This window comes from Rattus norvegicus, chromosome 8, assembly GCF_036323735.1.
Source record: "Rattus norvegicus strain BN/NHsdMcwi chromosome 8, GRCr8, whole genome shotgun sequence".
Taxonomy (NCBI): domain Eukaryota; kingdom Metazoa; phylum Chordata; class Mammalia; order Rodentia; family Muridae; genus Rattus; species Rattus norvegicus.
In genome coordinates, this window is record NC_086026.1 from 39139458 (window position 1) to 39161405 (window position 21948).

Sequence of the window (21948 nt, forward strand, 5' to 3'; positions counted from 1 at the left end):
CAAGAACTCCCAAGTTGTCTTCCCTGCTCTGTTTTCTTGTTTGAATATTTGTGGCATTTACACATCCTCCTCTACGTGTTAAAACTTATTTTGTGTGTCTGTGCTCGAGCATACATACATGTGCAGATACATACATGCCATGTCATGGGTTTGGAAATCCGATTCTTTCATTCAGTCATGTTAGGCTCTGGGGGGTAGAATTCAGGTCATCAGGCATGGTGTCAGGCTGAACCATCTCATTGGCCCTTCTTTATGTTTTGTGTTATGATAACTGGACTTTCTGAAAATAATCAAATCATATGCAAGTCTTGGTGCCCACCAGAAATAGAAGTTATGACCCCTATTGATGAAGGTGGCACACATTTTGGTCACAGGATACAGAGAAATAGAGTTGAGATTGAGTTGGGAGTTGTCTCCCTGCTGCCTGGCATTTGTGGTGCCAGAAGGTTCTATGCAGGATCTTCCTCTGGGAAAGAAATGGTATCAGTGGTCTCTCTCTGCTGTAGGTCATGCTTGATGTACAATACTAACTTGTGAGGCATTATATATCCACTGGTGCAACAGTGGCTTGACTCTATGGTGGGTAACCAGCCGCTCTGTGATTGGAAGCCTACTGCATGAGAGGAGATAATGCATCTGGTGCGATAAACCTGGTCAAAAGCCTGTGGCTGGTGGGATCTTGGACCCAATGAGATCATAATGCTTCTCTTTCCCTAAATGGACATGCTGTTAAATCTCCAAAATATGTACATCCATAGACCAGTATCACTTCCAGTCTAGAACATAAAGGCTTCTTACAGAGAGTGACAGACAGTGCCGGGACTCATACCTCATTAAATGCTGAGGATAAGTGACTGCTAAGCTCCAACCCTAACTGGGAAATCTATATTACACACACCCCAAGCCTACAGAACCTTGCAGAAGAAAAGATGAAGTAATGTAAGAGCTAGGAGTGGGGAGGAGTGTCATAAAACGCTGACAGGCAGCTATAACGTGGCTATTCCAACCACAGAGACGAGGAAGCAATGGACACTGGCGGAAGACTGGACCCTTCGAAATTCCTTCACCGATAGAGAAGGTGCTCACGGGGCACTGCCCCGACGGAAAGAGATCGTAACTGTTAGTTGCTGCAGAAGGGAGTGCTGTTTCCTTCCTGGAGGAAGAGCTGGAAAAGGAAGGGACTCCGAGTGGAAGCCACAGAGGGTAATGGGTGAATAGAATCACAATACGTTGTGTATACATATGAAGCTGTAAAGACTTTAAAAACATGCAACTAACCAAGTCCTGCTAATGGTGTTACTCAGAAAATAAGAGAGGTACATTGTTCAGGATGAGTAACTTAAATGGACTGACATCTATGTATTCATTTCATATCTCTCTCTCTCTCTCTCTCTCTCTCTCTCTCTCTCTCTCTCTCTCTCTCTCTCTCTGTCCCTGTTTCTTTATGTTTGTTTCTATGCCTGTTTCTCTGTCTTTGTTCCTATTTTCTGTCTCTCTAAATCTCTGCCTGTCTGTCTATCTCTCTGTCTGTCTGTCTCTCCATATATATACATATACATATATATACATATATATTAGTGTGCATAAATATACGCATGCATTTCTATGCTGGTGGACATGCCTGTGGGGAGCAAAGGACAGCCTTGGGTATCGTTCCTCAGAAAGCATTTACCTTTTTGTGATATAGGGTCTTCAGCTTAGCTAGCAGGCTGTCCAGCAAGCCTGGGAGATCCAGCTCAGCAGCTGAGGAGATCCAGTACGCCTCCTCAGCAGCTGGGATCACAGGGGCATGCCACCATTATTTCCCATAGTTAAGTGATAAGTTAAGGCCAGGCACGGCTTTATCCCGAATAAAGGCGTCTTTCTGAAAATCCTTGAGCCCTGGCTCTTTATTGTGAGAGCTTGAAGGTATCGATTAGGTGCCGTCCATGGCTATGCCTGTCTGGTGGGCTCCAGACTCCACTAGATCTTTCCTTCAGCACAGAAGGTGAAACTCTACACCCAAAGCCAGGCAACTTACACAGGCTTCTTCTAGCTTGTGTCTGTCTGACTAACACTAGGTATGACCTGGAAAATGGGTCCGGAGGCTTTTATTTTTGGAAGGATTTTCTCAGCTTTGAAATCATATCCTGGAGGGTCCAGGAGCACCCAGGTGACAGGGATGGGGACGGCGAGCTCAGTGATACAGACATGCTTCAAAAGCATAGGGCGAACTCAGCAGAGCTCGGAAGGCCTGCCTGAGCATTGTGACCTCGGGGAATCGTGCACGTGAACATCTGTTCCTCAGATTCTCGATCTGAAGTATCTTTTGGGTACTAGCAGGAGGCCACAGGAGGAAAGTTCCATACCTGATTCACAAGAGAGTCCAGAGTCCAAACTCAAATGCACCAAACTACAGTTTTACTGTTGGGCAGTGAGCACACATGCATACAAAACAGTGAATATCATACATAGATACCTGTTACACTATGTGTAAACAAACATCCCCAAATCTGAAAGAACCTGAGACACGTGTCAAAGGTTTCAGGTAAGGGAGACTCAACCTATACCTACGGGGCACGACCTTGAAGAAACAACATGACCTTGGCCTGCTCTTCTGTACCCCATTTAGCTTTTTCCTTCACAAACACATGAGCTCTGCTCAGTGAACAAAAGCCCTGCCCAGGTTCTACTGAGGGAAGAGGCAACTTTAATAATCCACCAGGGAAAGAGAGTGACAGGGTACTGTTTTAGATCAGGGGCGTGTTGGGGGTTTTGAGGAGGTGGTGTAAGGGCAAAACCCCAAGAGAGTCATATGAATAAATGGAGAAGAAATGTTCTAGAAAGAAGGAACCTGGGGAAGATAAGCTGAGACAGTGGTGTGCTAGGGTTTCCAGGAACAGTCAGTGTCTTCTGTGGTGGCGTAGAGGAAGGCAGGAGCCAGGGAGTATCTGGGACACGTGGTGGGACTTAGCTAAGACTTTAGATTCTGACTAAGAGGCTAAAGTTTTTTAGCAAGACGGTTACTGCTGTGAAAGGATGGGTGGCTTTCACTGTTTTCTGTTGAGAGATTAGGTGTCAGGCAAGGAAGGGATAGAGTGGAGCACAGGGATGGCCTTGGCCGGCAGTAATAGCTAGATAGTAATAGCTGTATCCTGTTGATACAGGATACAACGGGACTATAAACTCTCCAATATTAGGACCTAGAGTTTTCAATAGGGAGCAGGAGAGCCTTGTGGCACAGGCAGTTTGGCATTTCTGAACTGGCCTCATCCCTGGAGGGTGCTGACAGAATGAGATCATGGGGCAGAACCATGACGCACAGGCAGAGAGGGAGGGGCAGCAAGATGCGGAAGGAACCGGAAAGCCTGGGCTAGCACCAGCTTGGCTTCTCTTGGGTTCCTTTCTATATGGTAACAGGGTGAGAATCTTGGCCTCCTGGGAGATCAGTAGGGAGCAGTGATATAAGACTGGATAAAAATATTTGATAGACTATCCCCTGAGACTGGACTTGCTGGAATCATGGCATAGCGTGATTCAGCATGGAGGTCTCAAGGCTAAGTTCCTCTGAGCTTCCCTAACCCTAGGCTCTTGGAAGGGTGGCCAAGGTCTCACTTCCTGGTTTTAATTAATGGGATAGAAGTGTGGCAGCAGGGCTGAGGGTTCTGGAAGGCAGTTAGCTCTGAGACAGCTACAAGGAGGAACTCCCTTGCAGCAGCCCCAGCAGCCCCCTCCCTCCTTCCTCCTGCCTCTCTCCGGACTAGTTTCCTCCATGACTCACTTTCACAGTTAAGCCTCCCGGAGAGTATGCCTAAGCCTCAATTCCAGCCCCAAATCCTATGGGCTTTGGCTTCCTAAACCCAGTAGACATTTTCATCTAGAGATGAGTCCACTTTTTCATCAAGACCGTCCACTTGCTCAGAGAGGACACTAAAGGACATCTCTCCTCAGGGCACCACCCCTTCCCACCTGCCTGTGGCCGCTCACTGCATTTACTTTTCAAAGGTCCGGACCCAGCAGCCCCTGGTTCCCACCTCTCAATATTTATTAAGTCCAAGCTCTTGTAACTAACCTCTGACATGTTCTTTATGCATCTTTTCTGAGTTTCTGTCATTTTACTGTAACCCTAGCCCAGAACTTTGATTTCTTATCTGGACTATTTTAGTAACTTCTTATCTTTCTGACACTCCTGTCACCAATCCCTGCAGGACAATGATTGTCACCTCATCAGCTTTGACTCATGGGTCTGATGATACTTAGTGTCCTGCCAGTACTGAGGGCCAGCCTCTGCTGATGGAATAAGCTGAATTCTTAGCCTATCATCCAAGGTCTTGTCTGGCATTTACTCACTTGCTTTTACTTTCATGCCCTTTTGCTTCAGGCTGAGTGGATTACCTGGGGATCCACTGGGAATTATCAGGTAATGAACTAGGCTACAGCTTTCTCTTTTGTGGCTCTGTGTATTGGTCACTAATACTGTTGAGCACTTGGGAGCCACAGACACTGTCCTGGGTCCTTTCTTTACGACAGCGTACTCGATAAGCATGTTAAAAAGTAGGTGTTCTGGTTCTGGCTTAGACAAGGGAAAGCTGGTACTCAGATAGATTTAGAAAATTTAGCCAAAATATAGAGGTAGTCCCTGAAGTTTGAGCTTCCTGACCATGGGATTGTTCACCTTGCTTCAGTGTGTTCCTTATCCCTGAATTCTCCTTCCCAGTTCCCTAAGCGAGGTTGTAGCTGGCCTTTCCTAAACACACACACACACACACACACACACACACACACACACACACACACACACACACCACACTCTTCCCATGTGTGAGGCTGGCTTCCTGGCATACTGTCTGTCTTTCTCACCACTTTTCCACTTTTTACTGGAAGAATTGTTGGGTCATCTTTGCTCTGGTTAGTGCCACCCAGAGACGTTAAACATTCTCAACAGCACAGGAAAAGCATCTTGTTGCTCTGCTGTTTTTCTTGAGGGTCTGGACCTGGGTCAAATCTCGACGCCAAGCACACTGAGTACTGGGGTCTTGAGGCCTGACCCTAACTTGGCTTCTATGGGCTACATCTGGACCCTGAGAACCAGGTGAGCTTTCTGATCCCACTCCACTCAGTTCTGTAGACCTTGATTACCTCAATGACTAGGAACTGACACACACACTCTCAGGTCAGCCCCAGAGTCCCGTCTGCTACTTTGACAAGGTGGTCCAGGGAGGAATTACACTCAGGCTCCTCTGGCCTCATAAGGATTGGTCAACTCTAGCAGGCTCACCTGGATCCATTCATGTGATCATATTCCCGCTTGACATTGACCCTCACTGGCTGGTTGATCCACTCCTGCTGTGGTGGCAGGGGGTTGATTTTGTGGGGCTGCCCGTAGTCAGGACTCCCCGAAGCAGTCATATCTGCCTTGGGGAGATGGGCGGCCGCTCCGTATGCTGAATCAAAAAGGGACTGGTCGTCACTCACCACTGACAGAGCCTCCTGCAAAAGGGGAGAAGAGACAGGGAGTTCAGTATCAATTGTCAAACATGGCTGCGACACCTCTGCTCCAAGATATCACAGTGGCACAGGGCGGCCCTCTCATGAAGCCGCAGTTGTCCAAGGTAATAGGCTCACAGTGTCAGGGCAGGCTTACCCCTGCGTGGGCAGAAAGGAGTCTGAGCACTGGATTGGAAGAGCACTAGAAACGGGTGGACTCGTTGAGTGCGCAAGCTAGAAGCCCCACAAAGGAGAACAGAGACGGGGTGGCTGAACACAGTGTTGGAACGGGTGGTACCAGTGTTGTTTCTAGCTTCCAGACATAGACAGTGGCACAGTTTACTAACTGTGTGGCTTAGTCAGGTTGCTAGGAGAGATGCAAAATGAGAATTTATTTCACAAGTGAGGCCATGGAGAGCCATCAGAGCGTTAGGGAATCAGGGAGCCCAGGACTTCAGCTGGGTCGATTTCAGTGTCCCCAATCAGTAAGGATGAATAGTTATTTTTTTGGCTGATTTTCCAGGTGAATTAAATGAGTAACTGTGGTCCAAGCGTTTGGTACGAATGAACAGTGTTGTGCTCAGGATTGGCTACCAGGTAAGAGTGTGCCCTGCAGATCTTAATGTTGATGGTTCAGCCAAATAATTCAGGAGGAAGTTCAGATATACAGGAAGGGCAGTTCGTGAAGGTCTCCGTAAGAGACCCTGGCTTTCCCATTTATGCTATTCCACCTTCTGACTCAGAAGGCTTTTGGTAACAGACTAAGGAACGTAGCTTTACTCTTCCCAGAGACTGTGTGCTGGTAAAAGCATGAAAATCATATCCTCCCACTATTACAAAGCACATGTAAGCCACCGGGATCCAAGGCTGGAGTACAACATTCACCAGAGCGAAGTCGTGCACAAAAGAAAGCTAATCATGTTTGAGAAGAGATGTTAGCATCTATAATTGCCTCCTCATCTACATATTGCATTCCACGTAATCTGATTGCGAAGGGAAGATGGAATAATCTATGGGAAACGGCTATGGCAACACTAAGCGCAGAACCCCAGAAAGACTAGCAATGAGGACTATTCGTGTTCAAACAAGGGTTCTGTTGGGTTCTTGTTTCATGCTGGATTCTGCTTCCCCTCAAGTCTGTCTATCCAATCCCTAACCACCTGTAACTTAGACTGTGATTCCACTTGGGAACAAGGCCTTTAAGGTTAGGATTAATTCTAAATAAGAATGTGAAGGTGGGCTCTAAACTCAGCTGACTCGTTATGATAAGAGATTGGGACACACGGTGACCCCAAGGATGGCTGTAGGCCGAGGACTGACCATGTAAGGCATGTAGGGAGAACGATTGTCTGCAAGCCAGAGCGAGAAGCCTCAGAGGAAGTCAGCCCTGCTGGCACTCTGACCTTGGATTTCCAGTTTCCAGAACTGTGAGCAAATAAATTTATGTTGTTTAAGCCGCTCAGCCTGTGGTGTGTTGCTATGGCAACCCTGCCTTTACTTAAGAACAGCATGATAGATGATGAGACCCTTTTAAATCCTGAGGTTTGCCTACTCTCCCTACATAATTCATATCTCTGCCTGGAATGCCTTCTCTAAAACACCCTCGCTGTGTCTGGATGTCCTTCATTCAGAACTAAAGGCTGCTTGGGACCCTTCTGGTTTCACCTGCTGCCCTGGGTAATGTCAGGGGAAGGCTGTGGCTCTGGGGCCATTTGTATTTTGGTTCTTAGATCCATTCTTCATTTTCATTAAGGTTCTGCTCTGGCTTCATGTCCCAAACAACTTTAAACTTTTACATGGACACCTAGTGTATAGTTCCAATTTGAAAAAAAGTGAAGTTATGGCCTTCAGAGGGATGAGCATGAATCTTTGACATTACATGGGTGTCACCCAAGAGTCAACAGTCTCCCTTTGACAAAAAAAATGCAGAACAAGCCCCAGATCTGTTGTAGAAAGAAATGACATCTAAGCAGATTTGTGCTGCAGAGAAAAGACAGCCTCTGGTCAGTCATCAGTCAGTCTTAAGAGTGCCAGCGAAATCATACAATGGCAGAGTTGAGGAGATCTGGGAGGTAGAGGTGGACATGGGGATGCTGTGGTGAAAGAAAGGTCCCTGTCATCACTTTCACCCAAACAGGGAGGTCAAACTCAGCCTCAGGCAGGATAGCTGAGCCCAAAGAGGACACACAGTTGGTGCAGCCAGGACTATGCAGCAAAGAGGTTGCACTAGGGAACAAACGAGAGAACAAGGGCTTGTCAAGGAAGTGAGCTGTGCACTGAGAAGAAATACAGCAACAGATCATGGGACAGGGTACCAGAACAGAAAGGGGATGGGACCAGTTGGACCTCATTTTAGGATAAACACCTCATTTAAAACATAGAGCCAATCAAAAGTGACTTAGTCAAGTGGCAGCATCACAGGAAGAGAGTGTCCCATTCAGTTTCAAATGCCCTACACTTCTGGTCCTTGACCCGGCCAGGTACCTGTGCACAGATAAATCTCTCCTCCCATTGCTCTTACCCTCCCCCAGTCTCCTGTGCCTAATCTCAGGACAGATCCCATTCTACCAAAGACTGTGAATGCAGCTTGTATCCAGCTATTCTTCCCCCAAGAATTTGCTGTGTTTCTACCATGGAAAACCTACGCTCAGTTAATTGGTTTTCAATTACCCAGCCTTGCCCTGTCTGTCAAACCATTTGCAACTCGGCACTACAACCTTGGTACAGTTCTACCCACCTTCACTGGGGCCCTTTTTCACTCAATGCAAACCTTACTGAAAAATGTCCTGAGTTTCTGGATCTTTTAACACACACACACACACACACACACACACAGAGATCCCATAATGCATCCTTCATGGGCACACACACAGTTGGGGGACTTATTGTATTTACAATTATTGATAGCAACGAGCTTTCTCCCCTTAACAGTGTGGAGAGCAGACTGTGCAGATGAGTGAGGCTGCTAAGAGAGAGAGAAGGAAAAGCTTTTTGTTTCCTGCTCGGCTTTTGGGCTCAATCTGAAAAATCAACCTAGTTAGGATAAGTTGCCAACAGCAATACAGTAAAACATTTGGGGGGCTGAGGTGCCAAAGAAGCTGATTTAGTTCCCATGTGAAAAATTACAGTTGGGGAGCATGTTCTTGCCACACCTGCAGGGAAATAAGACCCCTTTGTCATTCCAGCCTGACACCATGCCCTCGGTGCCCTGCCACTCCCACAGTGAGAGTGAGGAACCTTGCTAAACTGCTTCGGAGATAACAAGCGTCACTAATGGAGAGAGGAGATTGAGCAGGAGAGTGCAGAGGAGGAATGGGTGCTGGTCAGGGGTGGCAGACCTTTGTGTCACTGCTGGGGACTGACAGAAGTCACCATGGATAATGAGATGTGGGAGTGAGGACCAAGGTGGAGCTATGGCAGACAGGTGAAAGTCAGTGTGCCAGGGAGCATTTCCACCCTCATTGCAGCTGTCCTTCAGGAGCAGTTGTCGCTACTTAACGGGGGCTCTAGAAACCTCTATACTTGAACTTTATTAATGTTTAAGCTCAAAACTGTTATGTGCACGTCAAACTCTTTATAGGAGTAAGCGTCATGCTGGTGTCAAAGCACTTCCAGTGGCAAGATGTTGATAAGTCTTTGGCATGGCTGACCAAATATAAAAGGAACGTCAATGGGGGAGGGATTCACCTTCACTGCTGTTCTTGGTTTCTAATGATTTTGCATCTCCCATGAACTTGGGACAGTGATGATTTCACTCTGAAAACACAGGTTATTCTTGAACAGACCTGTTCAATCTGTGCTGCTAAAAACTAATCTACTTATCTCTGTGGGATGCTCAGCTATAAAATATCTTAGCACCTCAACAGTGATCGCTAGAAGGAAACCCAGAACAGGGTCAAAAGTTGGTTCCTTAGAAGCAACTTTGCATTCCATAGTCAGGATGTCCCTCACCTCCGAGCTGTCTACTTAGAAGGCACATGGTCCCTGCCCCAAGTTGTTAACTATTCCAGCACACTGGTACCCTGTGGTGTCCCCTTTCCCTAGAATTCTTTCAGAGGAACTGCTTGAAGCAGCAGGCTGAGCTCTGAGCCAAACCAGTGGGCTGCTAGAGTCTAAGGAGATACTCCCCACAGTCTTCTGTTGGAGCTAGGAGATATATACCACCAATGACTGATACACATGCTCTGATAAAGACTACTGTCCTTACCTAGTACAGATAAGGTTAGGTTCCCATATCACTTCAAATAAACTGGGTCTTAAGTTATAGAAATAAATAGAAACAAAGCACTTACTAATGTGAAATTATGTCTACATGAAACATCTAATTCAGCCATCCAAGCAATATTTGGAGAGATGTTTTCTCCTCTTATTTATTTTTAGGTAAGAAAATGGTTATTCAGAGAAGTGAAGTAACTTGTTCATGCACACAGAAACTGAAGATGATGTGGGGTTTCCATCCAGGCCTTCTGCTTGGACACAGAACCACTGCCACTCACTGGTTCCTTTCTGAGAATGTTTGTTTTCCCAGTTAGACAATTGGCCCTTTGAAAGTGACTTTTGAGGGCTTTGTAACTTCAAGCACAATCTTTGGAGCCAGGGACGCTCTAAGTGCCAACCCAAACTTAGTCTGTTGTTCCTTTAGTTCCCAATGCAATGGCCTTATACTGTAGGAGCCCCGTTTTCTCCTCTGTAGCTTGGGGGTGTCACTGAGCTCTAACATGGTGCATTGTAAATGAAAATAAAATGATGTAATCTGAGTAAACCGCCTAATTGTCTATTCAGTGTTCTTGAGACATAGTAAATAATTACATATTTAGATTTATAGTCAGTACCAAGAGATGGCCTGAGAATGTTTGGGGTGGAGATGATGAGGAAGGGATGAACCAGATGAAGCTTGAACAATGCTTCTTCCCAGTGCCTTTTTTCCCAAAAGCTCAAGGAGAGAGGCCAATTCGCTTGGCTACTCTCCTCCCCTTCCTCCTCTTCTTCCTCCTCCTCACCATCGTCTCCATCATCATTGTCATATCTGGGATAGCCTTCTCTTTGCCACCCTTAGAGACCAGAGCCCAGGATGTGGCCTTGGGATGGTAGGGCTTGCAGTAGCCATAGGGCTTACAATAGCAGCACCCGGGAGTCTTGGCTCAGACACAGTACTGTCTTCCTTGGTCCTACAGACTGCAGATGGGCATTTTGCAAGTTCCAAGCCTCCGTAAGCATGGGAGATAATTCTCCTTAAAGGCCTATCTATAATCCAGTCATCAACCCTTTTCTCTCTCTCCTATTGGTCCTGTTTTTTTTTTTTTTTTGTTTTGTTTTTTGTTTTTTGTTTTTTTTTTTTCTGGAAATCCTAATTCGGATGGGCAACTAGCTCCAGAGAACTAGTCAGAATTCCTCCCCTAAGAATGAGGAATAAGTCAGGCCTTAGAGACTTTGTTGCCTACTACAGGGAAAGAAATCCCTATATATCCTCAATGTCTCTTCTATTTCACTTTAACCACAATCCTTCAGTACTGGACATGGTATCCCCACATGGAGAAGCATGTTCTGACATTTTCAAGTGGAACAAACCGTTTCCTTTCTAGGAGTCCTGCATCACAACAGTCCCTACCACCCACTCCCCACACTGCTGCAGTCATCCTGTATTCCCTAGTGACGTCATACCAGACTGCCAGTATGAACCATCATGGCCCATGGGTTCATGGGCTTATTTATTTTCCAATTATTACATTTAAACCCTTAGGTGACATGACATCATCCCATTCAACTCTCACCTCCTTTGCCTGATACCTAGTAGGTAATAAGGGAATGAATGAGTCCTGGGGGGGGGGGGTTGTACTTATGAATGAGAACTCATTTGACTATTACTTATCAACATTCACCTAACTCTGTATGTTTTAAATTGTTCCAAGTCTGTGTAAGAATTAGGATGGGAGTGCCATGAGAGCAGGCAGCTTTTGTCTTGTTACCAGGGTGGCCTCAGAGTCCTGTCCAGGGCCCAGCATGTTAGACGCTCACTGAACGTTTGTCGGGTGCATGGATTAGGTAGCTAAGTTTTGAGGAAAGCTTAACAGACCTGTTTTGGGAAGTAGGTGGCTAAATCCAAATCTTAGGTAACTCTTTGACCAGGCATGGCCATTTTCCAGGACTATCCACAATCCTTATGCTATCATTTGTATTCCTTGTAGAGAAACTTTGCATGAGGAAATCGTATGGTTACTGAGGATGACTTGTAGTCCTCCTCTTACCTGATGACTCTCTTGAGCAAAGGACATGATCATCTTAAAGGCTACTATTTTATCCCCGCCCCCCTTTCCCAATGGTGGATGTTGTTTCTTTGACAACACCTTCCCTTCTGAATAGCTCTCCTCCTCTCCCCCTCTCCCTGTTTCCCCCTCTCCCTGTTTCCCCCTCTCCTTCTCTCCCCCTCTCCCCCTCTCCCTCTCTCCCCCCTCCCCTTCTCCCTCTCTCCTTTCTACCTCTCCATCTGGCTGGCTTGGGCCCTTCCATTTTCATGCCCTACTGCTCCCAATGCTGACCAGATTCTTTGTCTTGGCCCTGTCTGAAGCAGGGAAGAGGAACGCACCACCCTGTAAATCCCTGCCTCAGATGCTTGCAGGACGCTCACTACGCCTTACATGCTCAGGAGCCATTGACAATAAAGACTGGCATTCTTTAAAAAAAGCTGATATAGGGTTGGGGATTTAGCTCAGTGGTAGAGTGCTTGCCTAGCAAGCGTAAGGCCCTGGGTTCGGTCCCCAGTTCCGAAAAAAAGAAAAGAAAAAAAATGCTGATATAAAATAAAAGGCCATTTTCTAAGGTGAAAGGTCCAGCAGTTGATGAAAATGGTTAGATTCTGAAACAAGAATGTGCTGGTCTTCTAAACAGAGTTTGTTTAACTATTCTGCATTTCCAATCTTCCTTTCAAGTGATAGATGCTGCTCCCCGTAGGCCTGGTCTTCTTTACCTCTCTAGCTTGAGTTCAGGCCTCTCGGTGGCAGAGACAAGGCTCTTTCAGTGGCCCCACAACCAAGGGAGGAGGCACCCATGACCAAAGTCACGGAAACCGTAGTGGTAGTGGCTGCTTGCATATACTCCACTTAGACAACACAGACTCAGCAGATGCCAGAAGAAGCCATACAGGGATCTGACTCACTAACAAATATTCACTTATTTTGGAATTTCTTACACATGAGTGTGTGTGTGTGTGTGTGTGTGTGTGTGTGTGTGTGTGTGTGTGTGTGAGAGAGAGAGAGAGAGAGAGAGTGTGCGCATGTGCGTGCTTGTTCACTCCTATATACATAAACCCATTTATTCCCTTTAAGCTCATGAATACATCTTCTAGCTTGTTAAATTAGCAGTTGCTTTCCATGTCAGTTAAAGAATAATAAAGCCTTGTCATAGGATGTAGGGAGAGACACCAGGTCTGTCCTTAAGCAGCTTAGCTAAAACAGACATGGAAAAACCTCCAGAGAGGCAAAGACAATATCCAGGGTGCCTGGGATATTCCAAGGAAACTCTCCTCACTCATCCTTCTATGAGCAGGGAAATTGAAACAAGATTCACCATCCCCTTGACAGAAGAGAAGTCCCAGATTTCTTTCCCAAGTTCAGCTTATGAAGCTGAGTTTTCATTTCTAACTGAGAGAAGACATGGGGCAAAGGGGCAGTAATCTCCCAAGGACCCCTCCCTCTTTTTATTTTTGTCCTGCCCTGGACCTTGAAAGGACAGTTTCAGTGGTTGATTAACATTGCTGGAGGTGATGGGGAAAGGAATATCAAGTTCCCTGTTGCTATCCTTATTCAGTGGGTCCACAGAGCTGCTCCCAGACCAGTGCTCTGCAAAGCTAATCTCTGGCATATCCGCTAAGGGGTCACCATGGGGAATGCAGGAGCTTTGGCATTTTATTGCATTCTTTGCATAATGACATGAACTTCCTACCCTTGTCAACCTGAGGGCGGGCAAAATGCTGACAACTCTCCCTGGAGCAGAGCTTGCTGCCTTCTTTGCTTTGGGAACCCTTCTGCATAGGGAGAAACATCAGCCTAGAATGGACGTCTCCAGGGCACAATGAACTTCCAAGAGGAACCATCCATGCCATAGGGCAAGCTTTCTGCCTCCCTTTCCTTGTTAGTTACTACTAAGCCTGTGCCTGCTCATTATTTTTGACCCTGGAGGCCCAAGTGGGAGGGAATGAGAAGATAACTTAATGGAAAGTGGGTTAAAGAAGAACATGGGAAACACCATTCAGTCACCAGTTACTAAACCTTAGTTGTATTTCCCCTAAATGGCTATCTCAGTATGTATAGTCTTGTCTCCTCCATTAAGAGCCAGAGTCTATTTCTCTTCCCTTCTCTTAGCAACTTTTCTCATCTCTGTTACCAAAGTACCTGACAGTGAGTGAATTAAAGAGGGAAAGGCTCATGTCGATTTGTAGTTTAAGGTGATCCCATTCATCATGCTGGGGAAGACATAGCAGCAGTAAACACGAGGTGGCCAGTCACACTGCTTTCATGCTCAGGATGAGAAGAAAGACAAAGGCTAAAGTCCACGTTGCTTTCTCCAGTGGGATCCCAGCCCATGAGATGGTGCCACTCGTGTACAAGTTAGAGAACTAGTATTTTAACTTTACCTGAAGGAAAACCTTTCTTGAAACATCTCCATAGACACGCACACCCAGAGACATATTCCCACGGAGACTATAAATCATCCAAATGACAATGCAGGTTAACCATCACACCCTTGAAGCCAGACGGAATTTCATGGCTTCAACAAACTCAGTGTCGTAGAAGTGCTCAGAGGCTAGATGATAAAAGTACCAAGGCTTCCACCCACTTCATATTAGTCCTTGAGAATCAGCCTCATGCTATGAGGAAGTCCAAAGGAGTTAATAAATCCTTGTCGAAAGGACCACATGCCCACACAGAGAAGACCTGAAGCCACCAGCCATCAGCCACCAGCCAGAACTGACCTGACCTCCAGATTATAGCAGCAAGCCATTAAATAGAATGAATGGAGCTTGTAGTTGGTTCAAGCCTAAGCTATAGGTGTGAGCCACCACATATGGCTATTTAACTTTTGTAGTTTAAAAGTGTGAACCAGGTAGTGGTGTCGCACACCTTTAATCCCAACACTTGGGAAACAGAGGCTGAAGGATCTCTGTGAGTTTGGAAGTGTGTGTGTGTGTGTGTGTGTGTGTGTGTGTGTGTGTGTGTGTGTGTTTGTAGCCATAGAAATTGGGAATGTTCTATAGCTAATCGGTGGCTAGAGAATCCATACTCAAAGGATATGATGGTGGCTGAATACCTGTGTACTGTGGTTTTTGACATGGCAGGAGTCAGCACCATGATGAACCAGATGGAGAAACTGAGGCACCAAGAATAATCATTTTAGGTTCATACAGTGAAACAAAATCAATGTGTGGATAAGCTTCTCTGAGGACTATATTGTAGAATTACTCTCTGGCAAAGGACGACATAATGGACATCAGGTGGACAACAGCTGTGGTTGTAGCTCAGAAGCACAGCCCTCACCAAGGTTAGTAAAACCCTATGTTCATCTCTAGTGCCATGAAGCCAAGCACCAACAGACAGGGACTACTGTTTGTTTGCTTGCTTGCTTGGTCTTGGTTGGTCTTTCAAGATAGGGTGTCTCTGTGTATCTCTCCTGGAACTTGTAGACCAGTCTGGCCTTAAACTCACAGAGATCCTTCAGCCTCTGGTTCCCAAGTGTTGGGACCCATCTTAGGTTACTTAGCAAGATCTGTGTCAAGAAGTAAAACTAGACAATCTATTATTTGATGTTTCCCAGAAAATTTTGTAGTCATGGCCCTTTAAAATGTAAGTTGGATCCTCATGGTACTGAGACAGAAACCAAGCCTTAAGGAGACACAAGACTTGTCTGGGGTTCCGAAGCTCCAGGATGTCTACTCCAGTTGCCTGACTGCAGGGATCATACTCTGTGGCCATTTTCAGTTTGCCCTGTCTGATCCCAGGCTGCACACACACATCCAGACCCTTCTCAGAGCCTTGGGAAGCCTGGCATGCCTTAGTCACTTTCTTGGTCTCCAACCCCTTTTTGAGACTCCCCCTCTCTCTGCTAAGCTTTGAATGTGTCCCATGTACTTCTGCCTTCAGGAATGGGTCACAGTCACTCTTATAGAAGTGGATTAGTCACAGGGGCACCCAGTTCAGGCCCTCTTCTTCCCAAGTGTTTCTCTGACTCGCCCTCTCTCTTCTCCTCGACTCTTATTCTTTCTTCTGTTTCTCTCTCCTGCCACCTAGGATGTGACATTACTATAAGGCACTCTCTTATTCTTTGCCATTACATCTTCCAGTCGGCAGGACCCACGAGGCCAGTCTTTTTATTAGCATAGCCAGCCTGTGGCATTGGGCTAGAGCAGCACGAAACATCCAAAGACACCATCCCTGTCTCAAATTGCCTCTTACTGGGGAGGGGACTTCCGCAGAGGATAGTCCAGAGAGGAATGCTCCACCAAGACTGCAGTGTTGGTGGGATTCCTTGCGGATGAAAGGATTTCTCTGGGATTAATAAATTAGGAGGATGAGCCTAAGTGAGGTCAGAGGTCAGGATGTCTGAGCCCTCTCAGGGCATGCTGCACACCAGGATACAGAGCCCAGGCCTGGTCTAACTGTGTCTCCCATCATCTGCTTCTCCATTTCTCTCGGGGTTTGTGTGTGCCCTTGCCTGTTGACTTTGAGTTTTCACCATCACTTTTTGACTGTAACCACATTTAAAGGGCATTGCTAAAGATCAAAGTTAAACTCTCCTCCCACAGAGCATGATCATACTGCTGAAGAGAAAAAAAAAAAGCTCTGAATGGGGAAACTCACAGGATGGGGACTACAAGACCTATCTCTGTCCCAAGAAGAGAATGTTTTATGCTACGGTTTTACATTCTGTTTCTCTCTCTCTCTCTCTCTCTCTCTCTCTCTCTCTCTCTCTCTCTCTCTCTTCTACATATGTATGTGGAGGTTGATGCTAGGTATCTTGATCACTCTCATTTTTTTAATTGAAAAAAATTCATGCAATATGTTTTGGTCATCTTATTTATGCACCCCTCCCTTTTGGACCTGGCACTCACCAGTTTGGTAAGACTGTCTGGCTAGTGAGTTCCAGGAATCCTCCTGCCTCTGTGTCTCTAGAATTAGGGCTAGACACAGGCCTCCTCATCTGGTTTTTATGTGGGCGTTGGGGAACTGAACTTGGGTCCTCATGCTTGCACAGCAATTCAGGAATTGACTAAGCTGTCTCCTCAGTCTCTGCTTTCTATTTCATCTCAACGAATCTGACCAAGCAGAAATCTGCCTCTTTGAGAAGGCACTGGAGACCCTGGGATTGACAAAGCTCGGTTGAACTTAAATCAGTGGTTGTCAGCCTTCCTGGTGCTGCAGGCCTTTAATATCATTCTTCATGCTCTTGGTTGTCTCCAACCATAAAATCATTTTTGTTGTTACTTCATTACTGTAATTCTGCTACTGTTCTGAGTTATAATGTAAATGTCTGTGTTTTCCAATGATCTTAGATGACCTCAAAAAGAGTCATGCCCACAGGTTGAGAACCACTGACTTATGCCCTCCCATCTGACCATCAGGGGACAAGCTCTTCAGATAACAAAAATGGAGGTGACCTAAGGTAGACTGGGCAGGGTGAAGGTAGGCTGTTGACTGACTGTGGTTAAGAACTTGGAACCATTCTTGCCTGTTCTGCCAGGCCTGATACCAGGCAGGATTTGAAACCCTGAGTGCTGCAGGGGGTGATAATAAAAGAGAGTTCTCAGTTAAGAGAGCAGAATCAGGTACCACAGGCAAGTCTGGCTCAGGTGAGTTGTACTTGGGAGGCTGCTGATACCCAGCAGGAGAAATGATTGCTGTCTGTTTTGTTGTAGGGCTTTGTTCTGCCTGTTTTCTCCAGGTGGCAGTTCCAGTCATATGAAATACTGGAGAACTGGTTGTTTGTCCCCTCCAAAAGCCCAATCAAGACCTGAAGAGATGACTGAAAACCCTGAGGACAAGAGGAGAGAAAGGAGGCCACGTAAACCTGCAAGCCTGCTCCCTCCTCAGGGGCCGAAGCTTGTCCGTCAGGGGAGTGATGTGCTTGCTGTCAGTTTGCTTAAGCATTGAGGAGAGGGGAATAGGATAGGTAGCTGGAGTCCTGGGGTACTGCTCTGACTCCTGGGGCCACGAGAACTCTCTTTTTTTCTCTCATATACTGATTCTGATCCAGTCAAGAGAAAAACAATGTTTGCCTTCCAGATCCATTCCTCCCTCTATTGCTTGAACACTTGAACACTTCTTAGGATCTAATAGGCATATAATATGTTATTCTGATGAATAAAAACCCCAGAGCATAATGGGAAAGGCAGTCTCTCTCTCTCTCTCTCTCTCTCTCTCTCTCTCTCTCTCTCTCTCTCTCTTTCTCTCTCTCTCTCTCCTCTCCGCCAACACCTCTACCATCAACTGACATCATCTTTCTGCATTGCAAGCAGTTTTCAGGAAGCTTTGACCTTTGCTCTCCATCCCAGCCACATCCTTTGGCTATTTCTAATGCAAAGCCACGGAGAGCTCTTGTCAAACAACCATTCAAGGTCTTTTTCTTAGAAACTACAACCTGATCCCACAATTTTCTCATGTGACAGTTACCATGGCAACGAGACTCCTCAGACTCACCGGAAGCCCGGGAGGAAACACACACACAAGGGGGCCCTCTGCTTCCACTCCTTCACAAACCCTTGTCGAACCACCTAGAACAGTAATCCTCAACTTGTGGGGTCACGACCCCCACAGCAGCCACATATCGGATATTTACATTACAATTCATAACAGTAGAAAAATTAGTCATGAGGTAGCAGTGAATAATTTTATAGTTGAAAGTTACCACAACATGAGGAACTATATTAAAGGGTCACAGTATTAGGAAGTTGAGAACCACTGCCAGAAAAGGAGGCAGAGCCAGCCCCAGGAAGCAAATCCTCCTGTTCATAGCAACTGGTACCAAGGGCTGGCCAATAGGCTCAGCTGATACTCTTCTGGGAGACCGCCATTTCAATCGGATGGACTGAGCAGGGATACCACCAGAGACTCCATGTTACTTCCTTTCCTCTTGGCTGTGTGGGACAGAGATCCCTGAATCTACTTCCCAGGTCTTCCCCGCTCTCTCCTTTGTATGATTCATGGCTGGGAGGCAGGCTTGGTGACCTCATGCCCATCAAGTGGGGAGGCAGCCCAGCCTTGAATCCTGAGGGTGCAATATTTCTAGCTAGCACATCTGGATGAACCATTCTATCCAAGGTGTTTAGTTTTGCCGTGGCCCCGGGGCATATGGTTACCATATTGTTACAGCGACATGTGGCAAACGCTTTGCCGATGGGAGGAACAGAAGGAGGCAGTGCCTGAGGAGGGCCATTTTCTGGACTGGCTCAGCAGCTTGAGGCTCTACCTTCTGTGCTGCTCGCCTTGGCCCTTCTCATCAACATCCTTTGTGCCTTCTCCCCCCTGTATTTGCTTCTGCTCCCATCCTACCTCTCTTGCTTCTGCATTCCAACATCCGGCTTGACAGTTTCTCTTCTCATATATCAGATCTCCCACCCACTTTGCTTTCACTTGTGAATGTGTTACATGTTTTTTGCTCTTCAAGTATCTGTAATTACCAAACAGTGTTAATTATACAGCTTTCCTTCCTCTGGACCCAGGTTTCCCCCTCATCTAGTCACCTTCCCCATTCCCTCTGTGCCCGCCCACGCTCTACCCAGTCACAAACTGGGTGTCTCCTCTTGGAAGCTTCCCTGCGCTTCATGCCACCATAGTAACCTCTCCTGTGGCCTGAGGTCTTGCCACATGCTTTCCCTCCACCAACAGCTTGGTACTTCATCCCTCAGTGTCACACGGCTTTTTTGTTTTGATCTCCACCTTTGGTTTTAATTGTAGTTTTACATATACTTCCATTGTGCCTCACTTTCATGCTTTTCTATAGACATTATTGCCACTACGTATTACCACTTACGGCCTTACTCCCTCATCCAACATATACAAAATGACAGAAGTTGCTCCTTGGGCTGCCTTGAGTTACTGTGCATAAAGAGCTCTCTCCACGCCGACTGCTAGAGGAGCACTCAACTGTCATCTCAAATGCTGCCTGTAGGGCCAGAATGTCAGAATCTGAATTCTGCACCTACTGGATGCAAATTGTGTGACCTTATGCAAGTTCTTTAATCTCTCTGTGCCTCAGTTTCCTTTTTGATAATTTTTTAGTATGTTACCGAACAGTAAGATCTAATAATGGCATCCTAACCCTTGTCTGTTACACTGTAGGTATTCCATAACCATAATCTTGCTGTGATTTATAAGCCCAGCTATAGTTAAAACACCTCATTCATATGGGTTCATTTCTTGACCAACAACATCAAAGGACCAACTTGGATGATTTGTGAACTCGCGCCCCTGGTTTTGAACCTGAAGTCTGTTGATGCAGAGATCCTATAGTCCCGTTTGCCTGGAACATTCTGCTCTCCTCTGGCTAGTCCTGAAAGTGCCCAGTAGCGCCACCTCTTTTGACTCCCAGAGTTATGTCGATTGAGATGATACATCATGTAGCCATCAAGTCTCCTTGCAAACATGGCTATTTCTGTGAATGTTTGCTCTGTAGGCACACCAGCAGCCGTCCTTGCTCTGTACTCCAGGGGGAAGGTAAGGGGAACTGAGGACAGCCTGGTGTGCCCAGGAGAAGCCAAGTGTCCTCTCCTCATGAGGAGGCTCAGACATCATCTCCGGTCCACAGCTGGTCTCTCAGCAGGCAGCCACCCTCAAAGCTGTCACCCACTGAGTTGGCCTTTCTCCTTGTTTTACTCAAGTTGCCAAACCCACTCAGTCTGGCTCCAGGACCTCCTGTCTCTTAGCATCCATCTATAGGAAAAGCAGATATTTTGTGAACAGGTCCTGCCATGCCTTGCCAATGCAAACACAGAAGTGGGAATTGTCTGGAGAGACCATTTTTTGTCAGCCTCAATAAAGCTGTTTGAGCAGATACCACAGTCGAAACCCACTCATGGCTCCTAGGGACTAAAGACTGGTCTAGTTACTTACAAAAAAGCACTTAGTTTTGTGCTCTTGGAAGCTTCTGGAGATAGCAGCCTTGCCAGCAGAGGCAGTAACTGTCTATCTCAAGGACTCATGTCACGCTAGCAGTACGGTTCAACCCTTCGCACTCCAAGGTTTTATGGGGATCAGGAAACTAATCTGCAAGGTGGAGATGAGGCTACAGCATCTTAGTTTCTTAGCTATAGTTTCTTAGCTCTTTTTCCCACTCTCAACTCCATTACTTTGGGCCTTGATGTCGAAGGCTGTCATATTCTCACGTTACGAATTCTACTTGGTTTTCTGCATGCTTGAGATCGCCCATGCTCAGGATGTGCTTGCTGATTTTCTCAGAGAAGGCCAGTCAACGATAACAACTTCTTCAACCTTGTCTGTCTTGGACAGGTGAGGGCAAAGACCCATGGGAGAACACTATAGGCTCTCCTTGTTCTGGCTAATTCTGAGCCACAAATGGTTGGGTAAACTTTGGTTTCTTAAGTCTGGTTTTGCTGAGATTATATTTGTTGTCTTCCCCGGAATCCATACCATGTTTTAGATGCTATCACAGCTTCTCCAGCCATCCAAGCAAACACTGCATCTCAAAGAACAGCCAAGTAGCTAACTCCTGGCCTCTGAAGAAGGTGTCAAGGTGTGAATTAAAGAGACCACCAAAGAGGGGGATTTCAGAGGACAAGAGAGCAGTGAGCTGAGCAGGAATGTGAACACTTCACCGACCAAGGGACTTCCCTGGTCACAAATAGCTAACAAGGGCCCTGGTGACTATGCCCTCTCACACTCTACAATACACATGGTGGGAAGCCTTAGATCACTATGGCTGGACTATTTCTCTCCAGCATGTATAGTCTGACAATGTATGATCCTGGATGTAAGTGTTGGGGGAGTAAATACGATGAGATGGGTTCAAGAACAAAGCACCCATGACTGCACCAGTGACTGAAAAGTGGGGGGGGGGGGAAGAGAGAGAGAGAGAGAGAGAGAGAGAGAGAGAGAGAGAGAGAGATGCACCTTAGCTCCCTTGCTGTCCCCATGTCATGCCCTCATCCGTGTTATGATGCAGCAAGGTAGAGCTCTCCAGATGTCAGTGAAAGGCTCTTAGATGTGCCAACCCCCAGTAGTAGTAGTAGTAGTAGTAGTAGTAGTAGTAGTAGTAGTGGTGGTGGTGGTGGTGGTGGTGGTGGTGGTAAAACAACAACAAAACCCCAAATGTTTCTTCTTCATTAATTACTTCCTCTGTGGCACTTTGCAAAAGCAACAGAAAATGGACTGAGCCAGAGGCTGAGGCTTGCCACCACCGATGGCTCATCTCTAAGGCACTGTCCCTGTTAAACGAAGTGCTGTGGCTCTAGGCTGAAGTGGTTTAGAAGGTAAGACC

The 21948-nt window shown here is 46.4% G+C and overlaps 1 protein-coding gene across 4 annotated transcripts in view; it reads right to left on the reverse strand.

Moving 5' to 3' along the window:
- Positions 1-21948, reverse strand: part of Fli1 (Fli-1 proto-oncogene, ETS transcription factor) — a 119986-nt gene that overhangs the window by 49932 nt on the left and 48106 nt on the right. For all 4 annotated transcript variants that reach the window (XM_063265409.1, XM_063265407.1, XM_063265408.1 and 1 more), the window contains exon 2: positions 5258-5469. In XM_063265409.1, the coding sequence (XP_063121479.1) occupies positions 5258-5388 (131 nt within the window). In that variant the 5' untranslated portion in view covers positions 5389-5469. The remainder of the gene's footprint in view (positions 1-5257; positions 5470-21948) is intronic.